This window comes from Telmatherina bonti, assembly GCF_933228915.1.
Source record: "Telmatherina bonti genome assembly, chromosome: 9".
Taxonomy (NCBI): domain Eukaryota; kingdom Metazoa; phylum Chordata; class Actinopteri; order Atheriniformes; family Telmatherinidae; genus Telmatherina; species Telmatherina bonti.
In genome coordinates this window covers 21868414-21894168 of record NC_136627.1, presented here as the reverse complement: position 1 = coordinate 21894168, position 25755 = coordinate 21868414, and the positions used below count along the sequence as shown (strand labels likewise).

General features: G+C 37.3%; 1 protein-coding gene across 1 annotated transcript in view; it reads left to right on the top strand.

The window, feature by feature from the left end:
* elna (elastin a) overlaps positions 1-25755 on the top strand; it is a 49106-nt gene that overhangs the window by 18503 nt on the left and 4848 nt on the right. Inside the window, exons 6-46 of the mRNA XM_079245951.1 lie at positions 8083-8118; positions 8207-8278; positions 8736-8765; positions 9758-9805; positions 10054-10128; positions 11476-11523; positions 11629-11691; positions 12002-12022; positions 12130-12192; positions 13738-13779; positions 13872-13958; positions 14049-14099; positions 14209-14295; positions 14972-15007; positions 15101-15316; positions 15422-15517; positions 16766-16873; positions 17091-17207; positions 17321-17404; positions 17508-17537; positions 17735-17806; positions 18102-18140; positions 18960-19085; positions 19185-19283; positions 19476-19595; positions 19821-19910; positions 20138-20176; positions 20265-20297; positions 20590-20691; positions 20769-20804; positions 21036-21086; positions 21911-21913; positions 22008-22034; positions 22141-22155; positions 22293-22319; positions 22894-22929; positions 24416-24445; positions 24529-24609; positions 24741-24788; positions 25019-25054; positions 25396-25461. Coding sequence (XP_079102077.1) covers positions 8083-8118; positions 8207-8278; positions 8736-8765; positions 9758-9805; positions 10054-10128; positions 11476-11523; positions 11629-11691; positions 12002-12022; positions 12130-12192; positions 13738-13779; positions 13872-13958; positions 14049-14099; positions 14209-14295; positions 14972-15007; positions 15101-15316; positions 15422-15517; positions 16766-16873; positions 17091-17207; positions 17321-17404; positions 17508-17537; positions 17735-17806; positions 18102-18140; positions 18960-19085; positions 19185-19283; positions 19476-19595; positions 19821-19910; positions 20138-20176; positions 20265-20297; positions 20590-20691; positions 20769-20804; positions 21036-21086; positions 21911-21913; positions 22008-22034; positions 22141-22155; positions 22293-22319; positions 22894-22929; positions 24416-24445; positions 24529-24609; positions 24741-24788; positions 25019-25054; positions 25396-25461 — 2586 coding nt within the window. The remainder of the gene's footprint in view (positions 1-8082; positions 8119-8206; positions 8279-8735; positions 8766-9757; positions 9806-10053; positions 10129-11475; positions 11524-11628; positions 11692-12001; positions 12023-12129; positions 12193-13737; positions 13780-13871; positions 13959-14048; positions 14100-14208; positions 14296-14971; positions 15008-15100; positions 15317-15421; positions 15518-16765; positions 16874-17090; positions 17208-17320; positions 17405-17507; positions 17538-17734; positions 17807-18101; positions 18141-18959; positions 19086-19184; positions 19284-19475; positions 19596-19820; positions 19911-20137; positions 20177-20264; positions 20298-20589; positions 20692-20768; positions 20805-21035; positions 21087-21910; positions 21914-22007; positions 22035-22140; positions 22156-22292; positions 22320-22893; positions 22930-24415; positions 24446-24528; positions 24610-24740; positions 24789-25018; positions 25055-25395; positions 25462-25755) is intronic.

Here is a 25755-nt window from a genome sequence, read left to right as displayed (position 1 = left end):
TAATCCATTTCAAAAGTGAAAAGTTGAAAGCATTCATTTAAATGTTACTGAAGAAAAATACTCATCAAAGAAACTCTTTAAAACTTCTTATCTTGGTTCATTTGGGTCAGTCAGTACACATGATATTCATGGTTTATCTTGTTTGGTTTTACATTACTGTCACTATTTGAAGAAACAGCAAGTAACCTTGTCAACTTCATAACAACACTAATGGAAAAATAACAAAAAATATGTGAACGACATCACATAGCAATGTGACATACAGAGTAAGAAAAGGAATAGTAGAGGTCTAACAATGGCAGTGACATGCCAAATGTCATGACACATCCTATCCAGCTCTCATCTTTACACAGAATCACTTGCTCATCCATACAAGACACATACTTTGAAAGCCTGCTGAAATAGAGGAGACTGATTGAGGGGAGATTAGACTGTTTTTCCAAAAGAAGACGAGCTCGGAGGAGGTTTATTCTCCTGGAACACATGTTTTTCATTACTGTAGCTCAGACCTGTCCTCTGAGTTGCCAAAGAATGGAAGTATCTGTATGCAGATACACTTGACCATATATAAATACGTTTGTGACTTTCAGATCAATACAATTAGAAGTAAAAACTCACTTGAGCACACACAAATGTAAATAGTTAAAGTAGTTCCTGACAATGTTTTAGTTTCCCTTTCAGCACATTGGCAGCTACATGTGTAAGACTTTTTTCTCAACTCAAACTGTGAAAGATCTGCATTATTTTTTACATGTCTTTCCTCCCACTTACGCTGTTTAATTTGTCCCACACTGCCTCTCTGTGTAAAGCTTTTGAGGTCTTGGAAGCTAAATTGTCTTCAAGAAAACTTTGTTGTATCAAAGCCATATCATCCCCACTCTGGACTCAGTCCACCAAAAATCTGTACAACCACCACAGCTTGTTTGTTCACATCAGAAGTTCCTTTAGTTTCCTGAACAATTTTTCGTTGATGATGTCACCAATTTGGTAATCACAGTCGTCAATAATCTCACTAATTTATCTCAGGAAATTGATAGCAGAGTAAAGTAAGATAAGACAGGGTCTTAATTAGTATTTATTAGCATCTAATCAGTCACACATACCACACATTACAGTTTCAAAGTGTGGTATTTTCTCCCTCATTGAACTAGTGCTTAAACGTTGAATCACTGATAACTCCCAGACTTTAACCAGCATGCTCTGTCATGTCTGCTTAGTTGTTTTCTATTTTTTCTTTTTTTTGTACTTTTTTTTTTTTTTTCACGTTCATTGTTGATGAACAATCTCTTGGCGTGCTCTTGCAACCTCTCCCCTTCTTTTGTTCCCAGCAAGTCTGGAGCATGGACGACTATCTCTGTCCATCTGGCAGCGCAGCTTCTGTGCTGTTTATGCAATGAAGAGATATTTTTTCCTGTAATTTCCCCAAAAGCCCGTAAAGACAGATCAACAGTGAAATAACTTTGTTTTAGCCAAATGCTAAAGTGGACTGTAAAGTCTGTTTGGTTTAAGGGGTGTCTAATAGTTCTGTAATCCCAGTGTTGCTGTCTGTATTTTAAGACCTTGGAGGCTTTTTTTAAAAGAGTGAAATATTTATTAATGAACAAGGGCCACGCTATAACAATATGAGTTTAGAGATTTGATGTAGCTTTATGGCAGAATGAGATTGACTTGGTGAATCATCTGGGGTGTCATGATGATGTTCCAGTTGGAGGAGATTCAGGATGGGGGTCCCATCTAAGGGATGCCATTAAACATGGCTATATAACCCCCCAGAGGGTGCATGGAAAGGAGTGTCATAGGACGGGCAAACAGTGACAGAAAAAATAATGAAGAGGTAAAAAGTGTAGATGATGAAGGAAAAGAGCAGGAAGAAAGATGAAAGGGCGGACAGAGGGAGGGTGGATGACTAGATGAGGGAGTAAAGGCTGAACAGAAGATGAATGAGAACAGTAAGGACTGAGGTTTGAGAGAACAAATAGCTTTAAATAACAAGTGTTTAAAACGTACATTTCTAATTTTCTTTTAAATAATTCTTACATTAATTTCCTTTTAAAATGTTTTTGTAAGTGAAATTATTTTCAGTCACGAACACGAAGGATGTGCATCACAAATTATCCAACATCATTGAAACATCTCTCTTGGATTTCTCAATATTTATCAGGCTTTGGGCTGAGCTAAATGACCTGCGAAGATTAATTGTTTTTAAATAACATCACTGTTTCTCATTCAGGCTTACTGTTGATGCGATAGTTTGTGCAGCAACAGCCCTGCATACTTATGTGCAATTCAGTAAATTGCGTTTCCAGTGTCAGTGACACAATTTCTCTCCCTCGCTTGTTTTCCTTCACTGAGTGTCCCATATGTTTTTCATAGTGAAATGCCTCACATGGCTGCACCGTGATCACAGCCTCTATAATGAAAGAACTTGGAAAATGCTTTTGACTCTGGCTCAAGGAACCAAACATCACTGTTTCTATTTGCATATTTTGAGCGGCGCAGGCCCATCAGGCACTTGTCTCTTCTCTCAACCCTGAGTCGTCAGAAAAGTATTCAGTGGAATGGCAGTCAGATGCATATGTGAACCATCTGGGAGATAAAACATGCTTAGCCAACTTTACATACCATGGCTACAGGCTGCATTTGTTGACTGTTTCTCTCATCCTGTGCATAATTTGCACATTTGAACCTCCCTGCACAAGGAACAAACTAATCAGAAATGATCACTCATTCGAATTGTTATTCTTACATGTTCTCAGCGTACTGCTGTGTACTCTAATGCATTCAGTGAGCCAGGTAAGGGATACTCTGCAGACATACTCGAGAAATTAGCACTGGCAAAGCAACTGTGACATTCATTCAGAGGTGGATAAAAAAAAAAGTAGATGAGGCTCTCATCGTTCACAGAAACAAAGATAAAGGAGGAATATTAGCTCAACTTCAAAGTCTATAATGTTATGCTCTCGCAAGGCTTGCAGCATAAACAATGACATCACAGACTGTGTTCATGGCGTAAGCCATGGTGCACAAATGAACAGTTCTAAGGAGGAAACGGTAATAATGGTATTTGCACAGATGTGTTTAGACAATGCTCATGTTTGTGGAGGTGAAAACTCAAAGACTCAGGCTGGTGAGATCAGGCTCCCACAGACGTCAGAGGGCATGGCAGTCTGGTTTTGTATGATGGCAGTGCTTGTAATCCACAATGGTGACTTTTATAGTTGCAGTTCGTTTGGAGCGATTTCTAAGAATTGCTCGGTGCCTCAAAGATGATGTATGTGTTCCTTCATGATCCTACCTCTTAATGAAACAAAGCACTCTCTTTAAAGTGACCTAACAACACTTTTATTACATTGATTTTGACTGTAATAGTGTCCCAAAAGCACAGATGTTAGAGGACAGGTTTGTCGCTGTGGGAGCTCTAGTAGTTTTCCACCTTGGGACCATCTGGTGAAAAGGGTGGCTCAGGCTTTGGGACCGCTCAATGACTGTGTTAATGACTGCATGGAAAAGGGGCAGCAAAAAACAATAAAAGGCTAGCAGCTGAATTTCAAGCGGCTCACAGCATCCAGCATGTAAGGAGTGTGTGCAGTGGTGTTTACTTTGTGGATACTTAATTAGTCCAGCATGTGACCAGTCCAGTCTGTCGATGCCCGTGACTGACAGCACGCCTGATGTTGAAATCTTGACAAGGAGCAGAAGGGGTCACAGGAAAGAGAGGGGGAGCAAGGAGAGCTTCACTGTCTCCACTTGCCTCACGCAATCTGGAATCATTACAGCACCTCACATCATCACGCTTCCATCCGTTTTGCCCTGCGTCACCTCTTAAGAATGCAATCTGCCCACCAACTTGGAAGTGAAAGTGTGTGATAATTTGATATTGATAAGAATCTGGTGTCAAGAAAGTGAGGGACATAATGATGGGCTTAGCTTTCAAAGTGAAAGCCTTTATAAGACTGAAGAACAGAAGAACAGAACCTGCCTGTCAATCACAGTGAAATGCGGATTCTCTGGGGACCTCCACAAGGTCACTGAATATCAGTTTCATCTTGAAAATTTTCTCATTACAAGAAATTGGTGTATTTGAACCGCCACAGCAGGCATCTGTGCTTCTTGGAACTGCTTTTTTTTTGTATGTTTGAGCATAATGTTGAGTTTTACAGAAGAATACCAATTTGTCATTCTTCTGTCACCTTCTTGCCACTATGCAAACCATCTCTGACTTCCAGCTCAGAAACAGAATTAAAGAAATATGCGAGCTGCATTCCTTTCCTCTTGCTTCTGAGAAGAAAAAAAAAAAGTTTTATTCTCTGTAACACGGGCCTGATTGAATAAAGTATTAAATAGCAAAAACAATGAAAAAGAAGTCCCAAATATGAAGTCTGCTTTCTTCGCCTCTGCCGTCAGTAACAGTGGACTTTTGCCATGGAATTCTTTGCACTCCTAAATTAAACCCTTCACCAGGCAGCCTGTTCACAAAGTAGGGAGAAGAGGAGAGGGGAGGAAAACAGGAGATGGGAAGGAATGAGCAAATACCTCTCTCACTTCTCACGTTTGGCTTCCTCTGGTTCCTGCTATTAACACCTCATGTCTGGTCAGCATAACCCCTCAGACACCAGCCATGGAGGAAAGAGTGGGGGAGAGAGGGAAAACGATGGCCAAACAGGGAGAGCAGCAGAAAGAGACCAAGAGCTGAGGACATTGTTTTGATTAATGGCTCTTGTATTGCTCTGGTCCTGAAACAGAGAATTACCTTACCTAACCCCAATGGAGAATGAGAAAGAAGTTTCAGTGAAGAAATTGAAACCAGATATTTCTGTTCACACTGGCTCATATCCATCACTTGTACTGGACCGGAGTTTGAGAACATGACTTGACTGCAAGAACTAGCCATACTGTCCAGGTTTTTCTGCTCCAGTGTCACTCTGGATAGTGATGAGCATGACATGGTACAACTGGAGGCAGGGAATATGGCTGCCTGTCCCTTGGCACATTCCCGTTATTAAAAAGCAAAACAGCTCTCTCTTTGCAAGAAGAGATTTGTCCTTTATGTGTGTTCTTGCTGAGATCATTCTTAGACTAGTCACAAAGAATGAATCACCGCTGTTGGGCAATGCTTATTTGTAACCCTGTTTCCAAAAAGTTGGAAAGCAGTGTGAAATGTAAATGAGAGCAGCTTGAAGAGATTTAAAAATAATTGAAACACTATACTGATTTGAAAACAGTACAATGACAACATATCAAATGGTGAAACTGACTAATTTTATTTATTTATTTCATATTTTATTTTCTCCTTTAATTTGATGCCAGCAGAACATTTTAGAAGCTTGTTTAACGCTGTGTTGCAATACTTCTTTTTAACACTGTAAGCTTTTGGAAATGGAGGTGACCAGTTGCTGCAGTTTTAAATGTGAAATGTTCGCAGCAGCATAATTCTACACTTGAGCTCAACAACCTGCTTGTGCACTTGCCACTGCATAACTGTGAAACTCAGCAATCTGTTTTGGATGAAAAGTGGGGAGTAAATCACATTCCTGTCACTCTTTTTTTTCTTTTTTGTCATAAATCTAAACAGAAGAAACTACGATGAATTGCAGCTCTGCATCATTGACCTTCCACTTTCTTTGGCCACTATTCCCTTCTCCTGTGTAGTATTAGGTTTCTTCCCCCTCCATCTTCTGTGGAGTGTATTGATCTTTTTTGTAGGGTTCCTTTTTTTTGGGGGGTTTTTTTTTGTCCGAGCTGTCATCCTGTAATAATAGTAATAGAACAAAAGCTTTCTTGTTAGAACTAACAAGACAGCATAAGTGTGACAAAACAGACAAATAGGTTTTTAACTAAAACCTCTACCCAAATATACAACCAGTGGATGGATCCCAACTAAAAGTTCTACAGATTTTGTGAGCATGACCCTGAATTATTCTATCACCACTGTGGTAGTTTTTAAGCTTGTTTTTTTTTTTTTTTTTTTTCTCAGTGTTTATCGCTGTTCTAACAACAGAAAATAGAACATTTGCCCCCTTTTTCGTGTGTCTAAGCCTTGTTTCTGCCAATGACTTGCACTCATGGTTTCACACACTTATGCACATCCACACACCATCGCTGACTGACTTTTGCATGTCTGTTTCTTGTCTGCTGATCTCAGATCTGAGAGTTGAGCTCAACGTGGCAGGTGCTGGTTGACCTCGGCGCTTGCTTGCCAGAGCCAGGTCATAAGCATATGTGAGCACAGGTGGGCCAGATGATGGATGAATGAGCTAAAGGTCTCCACAAATCCTGCCTGTCTCGACTCTGCTGTAAATTTCCAATACTCAGACTGACAAACACATACACCTCTGACTGGCCAATGAGACATTCTGTTATCTAGAGGACAAACCCACAGATGAAGTCATTTTAAGTGTCTTAGCCCTCAATAACTTTCTTGTAGCAGCTCCAGAACAATTTGAAGGGATATCATGCTCACAGGGGAAAAATGGAAAATTTACATCAGTCTTATTTATATCACAATTGATTACACTTTATTACCTCAAGGTGTGTCTGAAGATGGTTGAAGGATAGAAAGGACTCAAGTTGAAAGGTTTGAATGAGATGGATGATTGCAAAGATGCTTAGCTTATGTCTGGGTTTGCATTGCATGCTCTGTGTGTTGCCAAAGCTTTGGTGAGACCAGGGCCCACATTTGTTTCAACTAGTCCACGAGACTCCTCACAAGACTCCACATCTCTCCCTGCACATTCCTCCTTTTCATCACTATCATTACCTGTGTGCCACAGTTTGCTGGAGGGGCTCCACCCTGATGCTTCATTCTCTTGTTTTCAGCATGTTTCTCATGCGCAGATGTTTTCACGGCCCCTTTCCTTGTAATTGTTGATAAAAATGAATTCCTTTAACGTCCTCTCATGTAAAAAAAAACAACTAATTAGTGCAACTTGTGAAGAGCTCATTGACGAACTTGATCAACTTGCGGCTTCATCTAATCAATGTTTAAGTAATGTTCTGAGGCTAAAACATCCTTTCAGATGTATCAGCCCCACAAAATATGCAGGACTTCAAAAGTTATATGAGAAAAAGTGAAGAGTACATCTGTCACATTTTCACTTCTTTAAATATTTTATTTGAAATATACAGCAGCCTGTGATGGACTGGCGAGCTGTCCAGGGTGTACCCTGCTTTTTGCCCGAAGACTGCTGTGATATGCTCCAGCTCCCCCACGACCCTTAATTGTACTAAGCCATTAGGGAAATGAATGAATGAATTATACAGCAGTATCTTTTATATTTTCTAAGAAATAAGAGGTAGGGTTAACCTAATCCTAACCCTACCCTTGTGTTAGATTCCCTTTTTCTGGGGCACATGGTTGCAGGCCTTTCTCTAAATATCTTCCAGTATTATTGGTTTTCAGCTTTTGTGACCATATTATATCTTTCCAGTTGAGAACAAGGTCTTCATTTTTAATTTTCATGCTCTTCTCCTATCTTTTGCCCTTTTCCCAATACTGCACTCTCTTGTTCTGTTCTTATCAACAAGCAGAAAACCCAAGCTGGGTTATGACTTAATTTATGTGTCAAGTGAAGTCAAAATATTTTTGACGCCCATAGATCAGTGTGGATATTTCAGAGGCAAAAAGAACAGATTGCTCCCTCCAGTGTTTCGAGCTCAACATAACCAGATTGAAAAGCTTTTTTGTAATGTAGTTTCTATTGAGTGCTGAACGTATTGTGAGTCAGCTCTGCTTCTTTTGACCATTATTTGGCTCTAGAGACATGTAAGTGTTTTCAATCACATTTAATCAAACACACATGATATTGTGTCTTTTGCTGTTTGTTTATTTTTTTTTTAGCTCACAGCATGATGTTCTTACAGGTCTTGGAAAATGTTGTGATTAAAGATTGAATGATGGCTTGTTTTTCTCCAGGGGTAATTACTGCTGAAGAAACCACAAGCAACTTATTATAGCCCCAGTGCAGAAAATCTTGTTTTGTTCCTTTTGACTTTCCTCACCCCCCATCTATAGTTTGTTGTACACGACAATTCAGTTTCCTCTTTTCTGCTGTGCTTCCTGGATATCCTGTTTTTCTTACTTAGGTTACGGAAATCTAGGCGCTGGAAGCCTTGGAGGAGGTTAGTGCTTGTTGTCTAGAATTGAAACTATACTTGGTCCTGTAAGTGTTACACATTAGCCACTCATTTTTAACCTTTTGTCTCTTAGGTGGGTATGGGGGGTATGGTGGAGGCGTTGGGGGCTTTTTCCCAGGAGCTGGACAGAAAGCAGCCAAAAGAGGTACAGCAGAAAATGTCGTGATTGAAAATGTAATGCTGATTTTAACACAAAAGACATGATGTCATCATTCATTAAACATTCCTCCTGAAACCATTTTTAACAGGGAAAGCTCAGTGAAAATGAAAATTTAGTATTAAACAGGACTATGAATATTTGTTGTTGGAACCACTTGCTTGTCTTGTTTTTGTTTTGATTGTTACACTTATTTTTTGCCACTCTCAGTTGAGGACATGTAGACATACCCCAAACCAGAACTTGTAAACAAAAACTTCTTATGTGAAGCAAAGTTAGTGTAGCAGTAAAATTATTATCTATGCTAACTTTATTTCTACTTTACTCTCCCCTACTTCATGTAAAAGTAAATTATTATGAAAGAAACAAGTCTTTCTAATTGAGATTCCATGATAATTGTGTTAAAGATGAAATAAGAACTGCTGAAACATTGTCTTAATCACAGGTGCAGGAGGCCCTCTGCTACCACAAGGAGGTAAGCCTATTTTTGCCTTTTGGTGGCCTATGCAGACTTCACTGTACTGACTGAAGAGCTCTCTAACGATGATAAAGCTACATGCCTGGATGTTATGAGAGACCAAAAATGAATGTTTTGTATTAATGAAAACACTGTTTGGCATACATGCTCATTTTTATCATATACTTGCAAACCTCAGACAGTTTAAACCTCAACAGAGAGTGATCTGGCTTCAAACTCTGGACCGTGTGCATGCACATGATTTGCTTTAAATTAGACTGACTGATTAAACAAAAACTCATGGGGTCTCAATCATGTCCAGGACTGTTCTATGGCACAGAGCCTGCTCTTAAGTATTGGTTGGCAGTGACAAAATTTCAGTCCCTGGAATAAGTCTGTGCTGTTTTCGTGACACTCAAAATAACAAGTCCCTCCTCTGAAACAGCACAGATTTGGAAAAAAAATGACATTTCCTTGCCAAACTTTTCCTCACCATACCGTCCAGATCACATACTTACAGGCAGTGCGCAACGTCTGGTGGGCAAAGTGTGGGAATTTAAAACAGTAACAACCTTTAAATAAATAAATAAACAAGTGTGTTTCATCCTGCTGCCAAGTTCCCTTACAATGAAACTTGACAGCTCATTTCCTGCAAAAAGAGATAGACAAAGAAATGAGGCATTTGATGAGTTAAGGAAAATGCCATGGCTGCTGACTGCCTGTTCTTATTACTGTTAATGTCAACCATGCTGCTTTTTGTTTTGGAGTGAATTACAGACTGCTTGGGCCAGATTAGCTGCTCTCAAGAACTGTTCAGTGAATTTGCCTTAAACCACAAACAGGCCCATTTTTACTGTATATCATCACAGGGCCCTCTAGTGGCCGTAACATGTATGTCCCATGATCGCTTGAAAGAAATTCCAGTTTGACTCAATGTGGATCTCATCTCATATTTGAACATTTGTATTTATATTGTTTATATGTTACCTGAGTTCCTTGTTTGTAAACAGGAGGAGGACCTGGTGGGGGTGGAACTGGACCTTTAGGGCCTGGTGGAGGCAAGGCACACATTACTTTCCCATCTTTTATTTTAACCAAAATGAATGTTAAACAAAATCAACATTTCTTGTCCAAACTGTTGTTTTTATGATGATATAAAGACACAAAATCACAATTATAACTTTTCACTTTACGTGTTTTATTTTTGTATGTTTTCTTGTTAATTACTTTTTAAACAAAGCATTTGGAAAACTCTTTTTAATATAATAAAACAATAACCATGTTTTTATGTCATTTGTATGTGCAGCAGCTGTTATTCCTCAGACAGGCCTTCCAGGAGGGGGTGTTGGTGGTGCAGGAAAAAAAGCTGCCAAAGTGCCAGGTTTTGTAGACTCAGGAATCATTCAGGAGGCTGAAGACACACAGGATGCAGAACTTTAGGCAGCTTAGGCACTTCAAAGAAAAGTGCAGTCTGTGGCACAGGCATTAAGTGTGGCTGGAAATACTTTTTAAAATCATGACTATTTGAAACTTATTCTAAATTTCCTTAAGAAATAAATAATTTTTTTAATGCAATTTGTAGATTGTAGAATTATTGTAGAATTTGTTTTCTACTCACTTGTTTGTTGGTTCATCTTAATATCAGTGATAAACCACTATCTCCATACCACCGCAAAATGAGGATTGAACTATGAAATGTTTCTCAAAGAGAAAATTCTGTGGAGGGAGAAATTAAGTTCAATTTCCCAATGGGTTCCAAAAGTTTTATTGGACCTTTTGAGACTTTTAGGTTCAACAGGTGATTCAAACACATAACAAGTTAACAAGCACTCAGAGAGCACACCTCCTCCAAGCAGTTCATTTCCCCATATTATGTGATTTTCACCCTAAGTTATAGTCCTAAATTCATTTTTAGGTATCCACTATTTGATCTCTGGATTCACTGATAATAAATCCACTGGATCTTGGCTATTTTATGGTGTTTGTTGCATGTTTATATTTTAATTAGTTCTCTTGCACTGATGAAAATTCCAGAGAGCCCTCATTTCTTGCTGTTCATTGTATCCAGATTTTGAGACTTTTGCCAGGATCAGATCTATATTTGATATCTAGTAAAACCTGTTAGGAACTCTTATATTTTTTGGGCAAGCACTCTGGCCATTTACTGTGGAGTTATGTGTATATATACAGAAAATCAATCAATCATCTCATAGTGATAAAGAATTCTTTGAAAAATTCCCTGATCCAGATGGTGATCCAGAGCACTCCCACAAAGACCCATTTTTGGAAATTAATCATAAAAATCTATCCATCAGTTTTTGTATAAAGTTGCTGACAGACAAACAAACAGACAGATAGACACCACCTCCTTAGCGGAGGCAAAGACACTGTATTTACAGGATATGTAGATGCTTCAATATGCTTCATAGGTCATTGGAATATTGAACATTGAATGAAAGGACTTTAGAGAAAAAGATGTGACATCTGATCAAAGATCAAAGCACTTAAATTCACATTCAGTTTCTTAACCTGAAGATGAACCGAAACACACCAACATCTCCCCTGACAGATTATATCATTCCATCAGCTACTTTTATAACATTTTTTAATTCTGCATCTTGTTTGCCTTCACTATATTGTGTTTATTTAATTCTCTTGCTCAGAATTGTCATGCAAGTTTCACTGTCTATGAGCAAATACATAATGGTCCTCTCATTGGCTGTGACAGGTGTGGGTGTCCCTGGACTTTACCAAGGTGGACTAGTGCCAGGAAAAGGTTTGTCTCTGACTGGTTTTAGGAAACTCTTTTACTCGTATGTCAAGTTTCACACACATGAATTGTTAGCAAGTATGAAATTATTTCATATTGCACATGACGCAGGGTTTGGTGGCCGTGGAGTACTGCCTGGGGTGCCCACTGGAACTCATCTAAATCCCAAATCAAGTAAGATTAGGTTTTTTTTTTATTATTATTTATTTGTTTAGCTTTTGGATGACTTTGAGTATCCCAAGCTATATGGTAAATTGAAAGAAAAAACACTCCATATAAAACTTGTAAAATTTTAAACCAGACTGATCAATTAGATCAAAAAATAATGTTAATCATTTTCTAATTTGAAGGATTTTGACACAGAGTCACTGATGGACAACTTGTTTAGCTTAAATACAACTTTTCAGTTTGCCAGTTTTTCACTGCTGCACCTCCTCTTTCATAAATTTGAGTTGGATGTATGTTTTTGTTTTTCTTTATGCAGTTGGGAGAGGCCAAGACGCAGGTGATTTGTTGATGATTTGTTATCTTACAAACAGATACATTTTAAAGTCATTAGTATTTCTAGTATTTAGTAATTAGGGTTTAAAAACATTCCCTCTGTCTCACCAGGCCGTGGACAGATGCCGACAGGAGTTTTCCATGGGTATCCCCTCAAATCACCTAAAGCGCAAGGTATGATCCAAATCCACAGCATGCTGTTATTGCTATGTAGAGGATTCACATAAGGTTTTGTGTTTGTTGTAGTTGAACTTCATAGATGTTAAAGGTCTTTTCTACTAAAGCTTGCAGTAAGACAGAGATTAGCGTCAGTTTTTTCCAGTGTTTTAAATATCATTGAAATAACAAGGGAAATCCTCTCTCTTAGCTTTACTTTCATTTTACTTTTTAAATTATTTTTATTTATCAACCTCCGATGATGTTTCTAAAAGAAAAAAAACATTTCCTGTTTTGTCAAAATTCTTACTTTATCTCACCTTCAGTATACTCATGTATTCACAAACACAGATCCAAATCTGTGCTTCAGTACAGGAGGCTTGACCTGTTGAGGATGCTGCAAAATACAAAACCAATGAAAAGTTTTCATGCTTAAAAACTTTAGTTATTTTGAATGATCTTTCAAAGATGACTCCACAGAATGGATGTAATTTGTTGTGCATCAATTTGCTGGATGATCTGTAAATGTAAATGATCCACAGACAACAATGAACTCGTAACAAACCAGCTGGCTCGAACAGGGAATGTCTGTTAAACGCTATGTTAGTTATTGTTGTACTCTAGCAGCTGATGGATGTGGTATATGCTACACTTTCATGTGTAAATTACTATCTAAACATAGCATGCTTGTTGAATAAGGACCATATGAAAGACGCAGAGCAGACTGCACAATCCCAGCACTACTGGAGTTTCCAGACAAATGAAGCACTAATTCTTTGCCATGGTGGAGGCCAACCATGAGTAAGTGAACAAATCAATGAATGATCCAGTGAGCTCATGAAGGGATTTGTGCCAGCTGCCTCCAATAAAAAAGTTTGCAATACAAAATACAAGGACAACTGAGGAGCACAGAGCTTAGACAAGACTCCAATAATCCTGGGATATCCTGCTGTATTACCAGACACAACATCATTTGTTCTTTGTAAGCACATACAGTAAATACAGTTTTACTTCTAGTTTTAGTCAAGCCTTCTGGTGGTAAAATACTTTTTTTCTCTTTAAAATTGGGTTTCTCATTCCAAATACCAACTTTGGTTTTGATAAATGCATCTCTTTGTCTCAGAAATATGACTTATTATTGATTCACTGCATTTTTGTCCATGATGAACATTTCATAAGAAATAATCACAGGACCTTTTTTTGAGGCTTGGTATGACAATCATGTAATAATTTAGATGACTATGGAAAAGGTTAGCAGTCTGAGAACATTTTTGAAATTCCTTTTGTAGGCTGATTTTTCATTCAGATTTAAAAATCAGACATTTGCATACACCAAAATGTTTTTATGTTCTTTCATTGCACATGACCAACCCATTCATTCAAATTTTATATAGAAAAAAAAAAAATCAGATATACAAAAAGAGAGTAAGAAATACAGGAGCGGATGTGGACATAAAATTAGACATTGACTGGTCACCTGATGAAATAGGATCTCTAATTAGTTTAGATTTATTCTCTAATTAATTTAGACCGGTTAATGTGGTGTTTTTTTCTTGTCTGTAGGTGGGTATGGAGCAAAACCTGGAGGTGGGAAACTTCCCTTTGGTAAAGACCCTTTAGTGTTTAAACTATTCTATCTTTTATAGTACAAATCAGATAAAAGCAGTAAATGAATTACAACATTACATATAATTCAGGTTATGGAGGCTTTGGCAATGGAGGAGCTGGACTTCCAGGAGGAATAGGTGGCACTGGGTCAAATCCTGGATATCCAATTGGAACTGGTAAGTGTGTTTAAACTTGTAATGTTTAATGTTGTAGATATATAAAAGACAAACATCTAAATGTTTCTGTCTCTTCCTGTCTATCTGCAGGTGTTGGGCCTGGTGGCATCTCACCTGCACAGTCTAAAGCTGCCAAATATGGTAAACTGTTGTGCAGATTATTCTCTTCCTGAAAGGCTTCCTGATCAAAGAGAATATTCAAAACTGTAAAACACAAGTATATGACCTACGTTTGTTCTTGCTGCTCCAGGTTTAGGCGTCGGTGGTGTCGGTGGTGTCGGTGGTGTCGGTGGTTTTGGTGGCACTGGTGGACTGTATCCAGGACAGGTGCCAGGAGGTATGATATTCAATACATAAAAAAATTAACAGATCTAACTAGACCAGACTACTTCTGTGTATGTTAGAAAATTAAGAAGTAAATTGAATTGTTGGGCAGCAGAAAAAAAAAAAAAGAAGAATTTGCTGACCTGTTTGCTGTATATTTCTGACCTCATCCAAATCTATGCTCTGTGGAATGTCCTGCCATCCAGTGTCAAAACAGTCCCCACCTTGAAGTATTTTAAGTCTTGTCTGAAGTCTTAAGACTTTTATTAAATTACTTCTTTTTTTTTAACCTATTAATTTTGATTGATTTTAGGCTTATTACTTTGTATTTATCTTTATTTTAGTATAGTCCATATTTTTTCAATGTTTACATTTATTTGTGCAGCACTTCGGAAACTGTTTATGTTTGTCAAATGTACTATAAAAAGGTGTATTGGATTAGATTGGATTAAAAATAATTGAACATGACATGAAAAAGCAAGCTATATATGATCAGTTTTTGTCAGTCAATATGTCTGTGATAAAGGAAAAACCACTTCATTACACCTGTAAAAAGGTAACTGCACACTGTTTTTGAGCCTCACCTGAATGGCTTGACAAAATGCATTTACTTTTAAAATTTCAATCCATGTTATTTAATGTAATTTTACAAATGTTAATTTGATTTTCCAACTCTAAATTTTTAACAGCAGGATATGGAGCTGGGTCAAAGGCTGCTAAGTATGGTGAGAACTATTCAAACTTTTAAAACTCATATATTATCACTTTTTGTTTCTTCCCTTGTAAAAAAAAACAACATGCTAATTTTCCCTGACCAGGAGTTCCAGGAGGAGTTCCAGGAGGAGTTCCAGGAGGTGTTCCAGGAGGAGTTCCAGGAGGTGTTCCAGGAGGAGTTCCAGGAGGAGTTCCAGGAGGTGTTCCAGGAGGAGTTCCAGGAGGAGTTCCAGGAGGAGCACCAATTGGAGCTCCCAGAGGTGGTCAACAACTAAAAGTGGGTGGTGGATATTCCCCAGCTGCAAAAGCTTCTAAATATGGTATGGTTTATAAAGTGTGAATTTATTTTTAAGTTATTTTATAATAGAAACTTGGATTGTGTCTCTTACTGTTTTTCTCTTTTCATTTAACCATATCTAATAAAGGAGTAGGAGGAACAGGAGGACAAGTGGGAGTAGGAGGACTTGGAGGGCTAGGGGGAGGTGGTGGATACTATCCTGCTGCCAAAGGTCCTAAATATGGTACCCATTTGTTATGCTTAATTCTTCACATTCAAACAGGAACATTTGAATAACTAAATACTCACACTTCTTCGTGTTGGTTAAAGAAGTTTTCAGTAAAAGTGAAACAGCAGTGAACTAAATAGCTTCTCCTTTGTGATGCTTTCTCATGCTAAAACCTGGCTGTGTTCAGTTATTGTGTGTTGGACTGTTTGCCCTTTTCTGTCAACTGTATTGAGTTTAGACCAAGTGGTTGATCCAGAATAGCATAATATTTAACTTTATTTATTACCTTTGAAAACTCCTAGGTTTCTTTGAGAGCATATGTGATTTATAGTTATTTGTACTGTGAAGCACTGTCCAATCATCAGTTTTGCTTCAGTTGGCCAGAATCTCAGTAGGAAGTACCTTGTGACATTCTGCATTTGTTCTCATGAGTCTTCTCGATGGTAGACTTGGAGAAACGCTGTTTACTTCCTGCAGTGTGTTTTTAACTTTGGCTGGATATTGTGAAGGTATTTTTCTTGACAGTGAGAAAGATTCTGCAATCATCCACCACTGCTGTGTTCTGTGGATGTCCCAGGCTTTTCATGTTGACATTTTTACGTCAGGTGAAAGTTGCTTCATGTCTTTCTGAGCCAGTTAATATGGTCATTCTTCACATTGACATCATTCTGAAGGATCCATTTGTTGGAACAAAAGACAATCATATTTAAAATTAATTTAGAGTTTTCCTGATTGAATGCTGTGGGTTGTGGAAGCAACTTGTTCAAGTGATTAGCACAGGAAAACAGTTGTTCAAATCTGATGTTAATCTTTATTGTAAAGAAGTTTTTGTAAGGACCTGCAGTTTGCAGGGTAAAAATCTTAGGGATGCCACTATATCATTTCTACAACATCATTTTGCAAATTACAAACTACTTCATGAAAAAATGGACTTTATACTTCATTCATACCTAATTCATTAAAATATTTACTGTTTTTCTTCTGTTTGGGGGTATTAAAACCTGATTGGAGATAATTTATGTGTAAAAAATAGCTCAATTGTTGGATTTAATCTTTTCTAGAACAGTCATTTGATTGAGAACAAGATAAAAGATAGTGTTTAAAACCCAGCAGATGGGATTGAACAGCTCTTTTTGAAACTTCTCAAGGTCAGTCGAGCAGTGGGTTGTGTAATCAGTAAGCTTGTCAATTTGTGTAAATGCACTCTTACCAGGTAGTTGCCTGTACCTGAGAAGAAATGGGAGATAAACTTGTTTTCAACAGGAGTAGGAGGACCTGGAAGCACGGGAGGGGGACTTGGAGTACCAGGAGGACAAGGAGGCACAGGAGGCACAGGAGGGTACCCAAGTGGTTCCAAAGCTGCGAAGTATGGTAAACAGATTTTGTTTTGATAAGGTCTCTTAATGCTATTACTGCTGGTAAAACGTTCAACTGACTTAACAATAGTTTATGATGCACTTTGATAAGACTTAAACGTGAAAAGTCAGTGAAAGGACATAAAAGCTACATATATAATGTTTGCTTATGTGCAAAACACTTGGGCCAATTACACATCTACTTAATGTGTAAATGAATTTATCTTACACAGGTATAGGGGGACTAGGAGGAGCAGCAGGCCATGGAGGAACCGGAGGACTTGGAGGGACTGGAGGATACGGAGGTGGAGGATACTCTGCTGCTGCTGCTTCTAAAGCTGCTAAATATGGTAATCTCAAATTATATCTGTGGAACATTGATTGGAAAAATGAAATCCCAACCAAAATCACTGCACTGTAATTTGGAATAACAGAGGACATGATTATGTAATTGGCTGATAAGGTCAGGGTGGTGCAGGAGGAATCCCAATAGGTGGTGGAGGTGGAGGAGGAATTCCTGGAACACAGTATATACCAGGATACGGATGTAAGAGAACCTTTGGAATTTTGATTTTTATAAGCTACGAAATACATATTTTTTTCCTTTCAAATCATCTGGTAATGCAACTTTTATTCTTGTTCTGCTGCAGCTTTGGTTCACAGCAAGCCTCCTAAATATGGTGAGACTTGGATCTTCAAGTGTAGCTAGACTTTCTCCCATGATGGAGTACTGTAACATATATGTATTTGCAATGTAGATTTATAGGAATTCATGTTTTAATGATAGTTTTGGAAAATGACACATTAAACACATCAAAAAATTGTTATGTTTTCAAATATGATAATTGTATAGACTGAAAATTGTTCCAATTAACAGGAGTCCCACAAACAGGCCTGGGAGGTGGAGTACCAAGGGTACCGGGACAAATACCTGGTGGTGGCTACGGTGGTAAGAAATTACCTCTAGCTAAGAGATTATGTTTTTGTCCATGTTAAATCTGTCAATTTAGCAACTTTACGCAAAAACTACCAGGATTTTTGTGTATTTTTTTTTCTGAGAATGGGTCTTTGAATTTTGGAAAAAGTGATTGGTGGGGGTCTGCATCCTCCAAATGCTTTTTCTAATTAAGATTCAACTTTTATATCAAGGATTTGGTACAAATCAAGTGCAAATGCTGTTTACTCTTGATAATCTTGAAGGGTCAAACAAATTTTCCATCACAAATGATGTTATCTCCTGACAGGTTATGGAGCTGGTACTGGAATCAAACCCCCTAAATATGGTAAGGGTTCTGATAAAAATATTCTGACACAACAAATAATTCTGTTTATCTGTTTTTATTAACAGAGGAATTTATATGTTTTGATTGGATCAAGACTCAAAATGCCAACCCAGAAATAACACTTTTAAATGGGGTCAAAACATTTTTATTACTCAAACGGTTTGGTGTTTTTTTCCTGGATATTGATGCTTTTGTTCATGATGGTTTGTTTCCATTCTGTGTATTTTTAAAGAATAATTATCTGCTTATCTGTGGTAATATAGCTGCTCTGCACCTCCCATGCATTGATCAACAATGGGAAAAACCTGGGTTGGATTAGTGAGTTGATAACCAGTTTTGTAGTGTCTCTTATCAGTGTCAGATATCCAAATCAGAATGAAAGCTTGTCAACCAATTGGCAATGAATGAGTGTGACAGTATTTTAAGCCCTTAAATACTGAAGGCGATGTGATGAAGGGCAGATGACATGCTCCAAAGCTCCACCTCTGCCCAGAGCAGTGTTTCTTACTTCAGGTCCCCAGGACCTCCTGCCCTGTACGTTATAGACATGTTCCTTCTCCAAAACACCAGAGTCAGATTATTGAACTTCCTCCTCAAGTTCTTTGCAGTCTGTTAAAAAGCTGATTATTTCATTCAGCTGTGTAAAGGTAGGGTTTCTTATAAAACATGCTGGGCTGGGGGTTCCTGAGGACTGGAACTGGGGAACACTGGCCTAGATGAAGAGAAGAAAAGAAACAAAACCATCCCAACAGGAACAATACATGGACTAAACTGAAAAACTTCAACCCTGACAGGACCTTCTTAATGTTCCATAAACAGGAGTCTCTGGAGGAGCTGGAGCAGGTTTAGGATTTGGAGGACTGGGAGGGACAGGAGGAGCAGGAGGAGTGTCTTTTGTACCTGGAGTTGGACAATATTCTGCTGCTGTAAAAGCTGCTAAATATGGTAGATGAAATGACCATACTGACACAAACACTATTCAATTACTGACATTTCCCTTTAAAAGAAAAAAAAACAGACTGGCCTCCTCTTTCTCTGTCTTAGGGACTGCAGGAGGTACTGGAACAGGGTTAGGAACAGGAGGAGCAGGAGGATTACCAGGAGGTGGACAATATTCTGGTGCCGCAAAAGCTGCAAAATACGGTAGATAAAGTGAAAACACACAAACACAATACAATCTGGGCCATTTCTTTAGGACCTTAATTGACCCTGGATGGGTCTTTCAGTCTTTCATATTATCTCATTCTATTATTATTATTATTATTATTATTATTATTATTATTATTATTAGCTGTAAATGAGTGATATAATCTGTTGTTTTGTTCTCTGGTTAAGGAGTTGCAGGAGGTGCCGGAACAGGATTAGGAAGAGGAGGGGCAGGATTAGGAATAGGAGGAGCAGGAGGATTACCAGGAGGTGGACAATATTCTGGTGCCGCAAAAGCTGCTAAATATGGTAGATAAAGTGAAAAATACACAAACAAACACAACACAATCAGGACCATTTCTTTAGGACCAAATTGACCCTGGATGGGTCTTTCAGTCTTTTATATTATATCATTCTATGATGATGATGATGATGATGATGATGATTATTATTATTATGATTGTTATTATTATTGTTATTCAATTATTAGCTGTAAATGAGTGATATAATCTGTTGTTCTGTTCTCTGGATTAGGGGTGGCAGGAGGTGCTGGAACAGGATTAGGAACAGGAGGACTACCAGGAGGGGGACTATATTCGGGTGCTGCAAAAGCTGCCAAATATGGTATAATTAATAGGCATGCAAACACAAACATGATAGTGTGTTGTCATGAGATGTAAAATACTGAGTGCCTCAGCTGCCTGTAAAACTTTCACGTCACTGTCTCTTACCCTTCCTTTTTAATTCTATATATTATGGCATTTTTTAGTGTATAAACCGCTTTTAATGTAAAGGGTCAAATATTATAGTGGTGTACAGTTCATTCAGCTTAGTTTTTTTCCTTTACATAGGTCTTCCAGTGCAAGGAGTGGCAACAGGAGGAGGATCTGGTAGAGCACTTTAATTAGCCTCTTAATTGATGCAACATCATACAATGTGCCAATATAAAGATTTTGACAAAGGTGTCTGTCCTTGTAGGATATCCAGGTGGTGTAAAACCACCAAAACATGGTAAGTCAAGTCCAATTGACCTTTTTTAAATATTCAAAGTTTTATTTATTTTTAGGTCACTCTTACAAACAAATAGGAGGTTGTGGATTATTGGATCCTTTAAACTTGCTTAAAGTTCATTCTGCTTTTGTTGTACTTTTAGCATCAGGCTTTCCAGTCCTGATATTTCTGTCAGCTAAGGCAACAGGAACATTACAGGCATTATTTTTAGCAATTGAGTGAGTTTCAAACATTTAAAAGAAGAAAACAAAATATTTTTAGTGGAATAATTTCGCTTGTGTCATGTGCGCAGGAGGTGTTACTGGAGGAGGGCCTCTTGTCCCAGGAGGGACTCCTGCAGCCAGTGGAGTTCCAAACGGTTCTGTCATACCTGGTAGCATCCCTGGAAAACCAGGTAAAACTTTAAGTTCTTGATTTTGTCACACCTTTTTTTAAGTCCTGTTAGAACTGATGTTAATTTTGCTTGTACAGAAAAGGATACTGGTCTTGCTGGAACTCCTGCACCAGGTACCACATTCATTACACATGCATTTTTGCAACAGGTACATGATGCCCACTATTTTTCTGGCCACAAAACTTGCACTTTGTACTGCTAGCTACTGACCAGCTCTAGCTTGCAGGCTCTTGTTCTGGCAGCACCAAGGGCCATTTCACAGCTTCTGCGTTTCACTAGCCTCTCTCCTACTGCGCCTGTTGAAGCACACTGGATGAAACTGGAACATGTTGTCTTTTTGACAGGACCCACGCCTAGCGCTGTCCTTAGCAAGGCCCCAGAGGTCACACAGTCCAGTAAGACTTGCTGCTTGCATAAAGCTTTGAACCATAAAGTGAAATATGCATTCTTTTTTCTTTTCATACATCTGCTACTCTGATGTAAAATGGTTTATTCCTGACAGTATTCGCGAAAGTAATGCTTCGTCTAAAAATGGCACCTCAATGCTTCATTCACAGCATCCACGTTTACTATTGGAAGGCTACTAATATCTAATTTAATACTCTGCGAACTCTTAAATTATTGTAGATTAAGATCTATTTTCCAAATGTCAACAGTAATTTAGCTCTGTTGCCACATTTTATTTTAGTTTTGTTTAATTTTGCATCAGATCCTTCTATTCCAAGGGCCCCTTTTTTTTTATTTGTATGCTTTATGCCTTCTTCATGGGGATCTGTTTATCTTTTATATGCTCAAAAGCTATATTGTGGAAATACAGCTTTGTTATTATAACGAGGAAGTAAAAACAGTTTGGAAATAATATCAAATATTTCTGGATTAAATGTATTCATTAACAGAATGTTCTGCCTATTTTAGAAACTGTAAAGAAAGATGCTATTTAGTTATTTCTTTCTGCATTTTATTCACATTAGCATGAGCATTATCTGCTCTGTCAGAAGAACATATTCACAAACCCTCTTAAATGTCATGTTTTCCCATTTTAAATCCCTCTAAATATCCATAGATATTTGTCTGGATATTATCAATGCTTCCACTATTCATCTGGGTTTTGCAATTTTCAAATTGACCTATAGAAATAACTGTTGCAGCCATTTTAACTAACTTGCTTTTTTCTTTCTTTTTTTGTTCTCCTCTTCTGTAACTATTTTTCTGTAAACAGGCGGTGAGTTCAACATAAACTTATGTTTTTCAATCTTTTCTTGTATTGTGCCTCTCTATCTGTTGCAATACCATTTTATTTCTAATTCTGCCAACAGTTTCAGGTGGAATTATACAGCCCAGCGGTGAGGAGCACATTTTTATTTATTTCACATTTCACAATTATTCATTCATTAAATCTGCTGAATTGACATCTACTTTTCATGTCATAATACGTTTCTTACTTCACAGCTGGCACAAGTGTTGGTAAATATATCTAAAATTCTCTGAAATATACACTGGAACATAGTTTTAAAAATCCTGAATGTTTTGTTTTATATTTCATTTAAGAAACATTAGATGTGATTTTATATATCAAAAACTTGTGTTTATTGTGTTTTTAGGTGGTACGACAGGTCAAGGTCAAACTGGTAAGTGTGAAATGTGTCTTTATTAAAATAAAAAAAAAAGAAAAAATAGTCTTTGTTATATTCACCAATAAGAAATAAAGCTAAATTACTTGCTTTGTTGGATAAAACGTAACAATGAAGGCAAACGTTAAGCAGAAATGGCAGTATTTCCAAATGTGAAGCTGATACAGTCACTGGAAAGGTAGAATACAGGATTTAATGGACTCAGCTCTGTAATAATGTTTCGGATTTTATATAAAATGTTTCTTTATCTCTCTCTTTTTCTGCATCTGTGAAAATTCATATGAACGGTATTTAATATGCAATTGCTTTTTCCTTTTTTCTGTCAGTTTCAGTCTTGTAATGTTCCCAACACTATTATGTTTTTATGTGTTTTGTTTTTGCAGCTAATCTATTTAAAATTCTTATTGCCTTTTACACGACTGTGTCTAAATCGATACCATTAATATGTGAAATGTATGCATTACATCCATATGGTCACTTGGTGGCGACAAAGATAAATACAGCAGCTATCTCCTACTAGCTACAGTTTCTCCTACTGCTTTGTGACCAGAGACTCTAATGTTGCTTTTAGGTGCTGGTGTCAAAGCACCTAAACCATTCGTTCCAGGTAAAGTTTGTGATTTTATTTTATTTTTATTTTTTTTTTTGTATAGATATGTTAATTAATTTCTTTCTATATAAGTATGTTAAAACAGCATGTTTTTTCATTATCTTCACCAAGGTGGAGTTCATGCAGCCTATTTAGAGATGTTTGTTTGTTTGTTGTGTCTGTTTGCTACATAATTCAAAGATTAGAAATTAATTTTGATTAAATTTTCAGGAAATCTCAGAAATGGAATAAGGAACAAGTTATTCAATTTAGGTAGTTTACTATGAGAAGATAGGATTTTTTTTTTTTTTTTTGACATAAGAGCAATTCAATGGCCACAATCATTGGCAAAAAAGTAAGAAATAAAGTCTTGGCAGAGGCCTGCACTCTCTGATTGCTTCTAGTTTTAATTTAGTTACATTTTATATTTTTCATCAGTGATTTATTTAAGTCTTTGACCACAGAATTGGCATTAACTCATTTTTTAAATTTCTTTAATATGCTGAATATTAAGTCTTGTAACTTCATTTCATCCAGTATACTATTTACATCTTTTAGTAAAAGTTCTTGCAAAGAAAGGGTTGTAAGATATACAAATTTTACCATCACTATAACAAATTACTCTTCAAGACTTACCTGTTTTTTTTTCTTATCTTTCACGTACACACACCTGTGTGGGAAAGATATCCTACCTTTAAATATAAATAATGAATTTCTGATGAGATTTTAAATTTTGTCATTGTTGCTCATGTCTTCAACTATGATGCTACTGTGAGATTCAATTGTCGAATGTTAAACTTGTGTCGTTTGGATGATTCTAACACAGCATCTTGACTCTTCCAAGTCTCATCATTATAGAATCAGAGCATCCTCATTATAGAAGCAATACTCTTTTTATAAAAACTTATTTTCATGCAAGCTGCATTTATCCTAACAAGCACATTTTGTCTAGACAGTAAATTACTTGACTTGAATCAATGAAACCACCAGTTTGTGGAACAGGAAAAGCTTAATCAGGCCTTTCTAAACCCAATTATACCTTCAACAGACTCTGTAGTCATCAATTTTGCGCAACTGCAGGTTGCAGTTTGAGGATATTTTTGCTTTATTGCACTTTTTGCGTGTATACATACATGGCACTTTGAATACCAGTGTAAAATACAAACAATATTAGTTGAGTTGTATGTAAAAACACAAGTCACAGTCAAGATAAAATAGCATGAAGTAAGTGGCATTTCTAACTATATCCTGTATTTCTGCCAATCTAGATTCCAGAAAAGTCTAGATTTAATATTTATGTTCCTCACTACCTTTTGAATAAAAGAAAAAAAATGTCTTTAATAATGACAGTAACTACAGAAGTTTTGGTTTTTAGAGGAAATATTGTAATTGTTACCATAATCTTTAAAAGAAGTGACTGGAGAGAACTAACACAGCCAATAATGGTGTCTAGTGTTTATCATAGCCAAGAGTGCATCACACTTCCATATTTACTTTTACACAGGTCCAGGTGGATATCCCTATGGATATGGAGGCAAGTTTCCCAATTTGCTACTCTACCAGTGATACATTTGTTTTAAACAGTGAGTACTACTATGTATTCTTCCTATGTTTTAGTACCTTATGGCGCAGGTACTGGCACTGTACCTGGACAAGGAGCTGCAACACTACCCGGAGCAAAGCCTTTAAAACCTCCAGGTTCTGCCCAAACTACTCCATGAAATATATTAAATATATCTAAATTAATTATTGTAAAATATTAACTGTATGCTTTTCAGTGTGTTGTATAAGATTTGTGTGTAGTATTGCATTGTTGTTTTGCTTTGCAGTTGCAGGAGGTGGTGCAGGAATCCCGCTGGCAGCAGGAGGTTATCAAGGTCAGTGTACTTCATGAGTATTTTTTTTCTTTTTGTCAACTAAATTTTTTATCGACAGGAAATCAAACATAATGTTGACTATTATGCTTTAAAGAACAAAACAATCTTTAAATGATCGTGTATGGTTTTGTTTTCAAATTTCTTAAATGAGCAAATCCCTGACACTAAATGAAGGAGTAAGATTGATCTTCCAAACAATAATCCTCCTTTTTTCTGTCATCATGACTCAGGGGGATACAATCCATATCAACAAGGTTATGGACAGGGTATGTATGAAATAACGAGAAGAGCCCAACAGCACTAAAACACAATATTCCCTTGACTGAAAAGAAGGGAAAAATGTCGTTCAGCCTAATGCTTAAAGTGACAGTTGGTCAGGAGATGCAATCACATCAAACTTCCTGTGCAGGAAATTGGCCAAAATCTGATAAGCGTTTGTATGATAAGCTCACAGTATCAGGAAGAAGAACCGGTTTTGATAAAGGCTATTCTCTGTTGTTCTCATGGATGATTTATTCACAGTTTCTAGACTATATTCCTACATGTATATTTGTAAAATCTTTGTAAGCATGTATATATGCCACTCTTTTCTGTGTTTTGACTGCAGGGGCTTTGTATCCTTCTGCTGTTGGACCAGGAGGAGCTGCTGGTGGAGTGAAGGCACCTAAGCCAGGTAACAGCCCTCATATTGTTGCAGCAAATAGAAACAGGGTAAATGTGCTGTCAATTCAAATGCTGATAGAAAATCCATTTAGTAAATGCTAGTTTACAGTGACTTTACGTGGAATCTGTTGCACAGAAAATGTTGTGCTAAAGAAGTTTTCACATATTAAAATACAGGTTATTTTCTGCTTTGCTTGCCAATGAACTGCTGTTCATTAAAATAAAACATTCTTAAAGAACAGTGGAGTTAATGAAGAATTTCACTGTGGCATTCAGTTATTTGGGTAAAACCTTTGCTAAATCT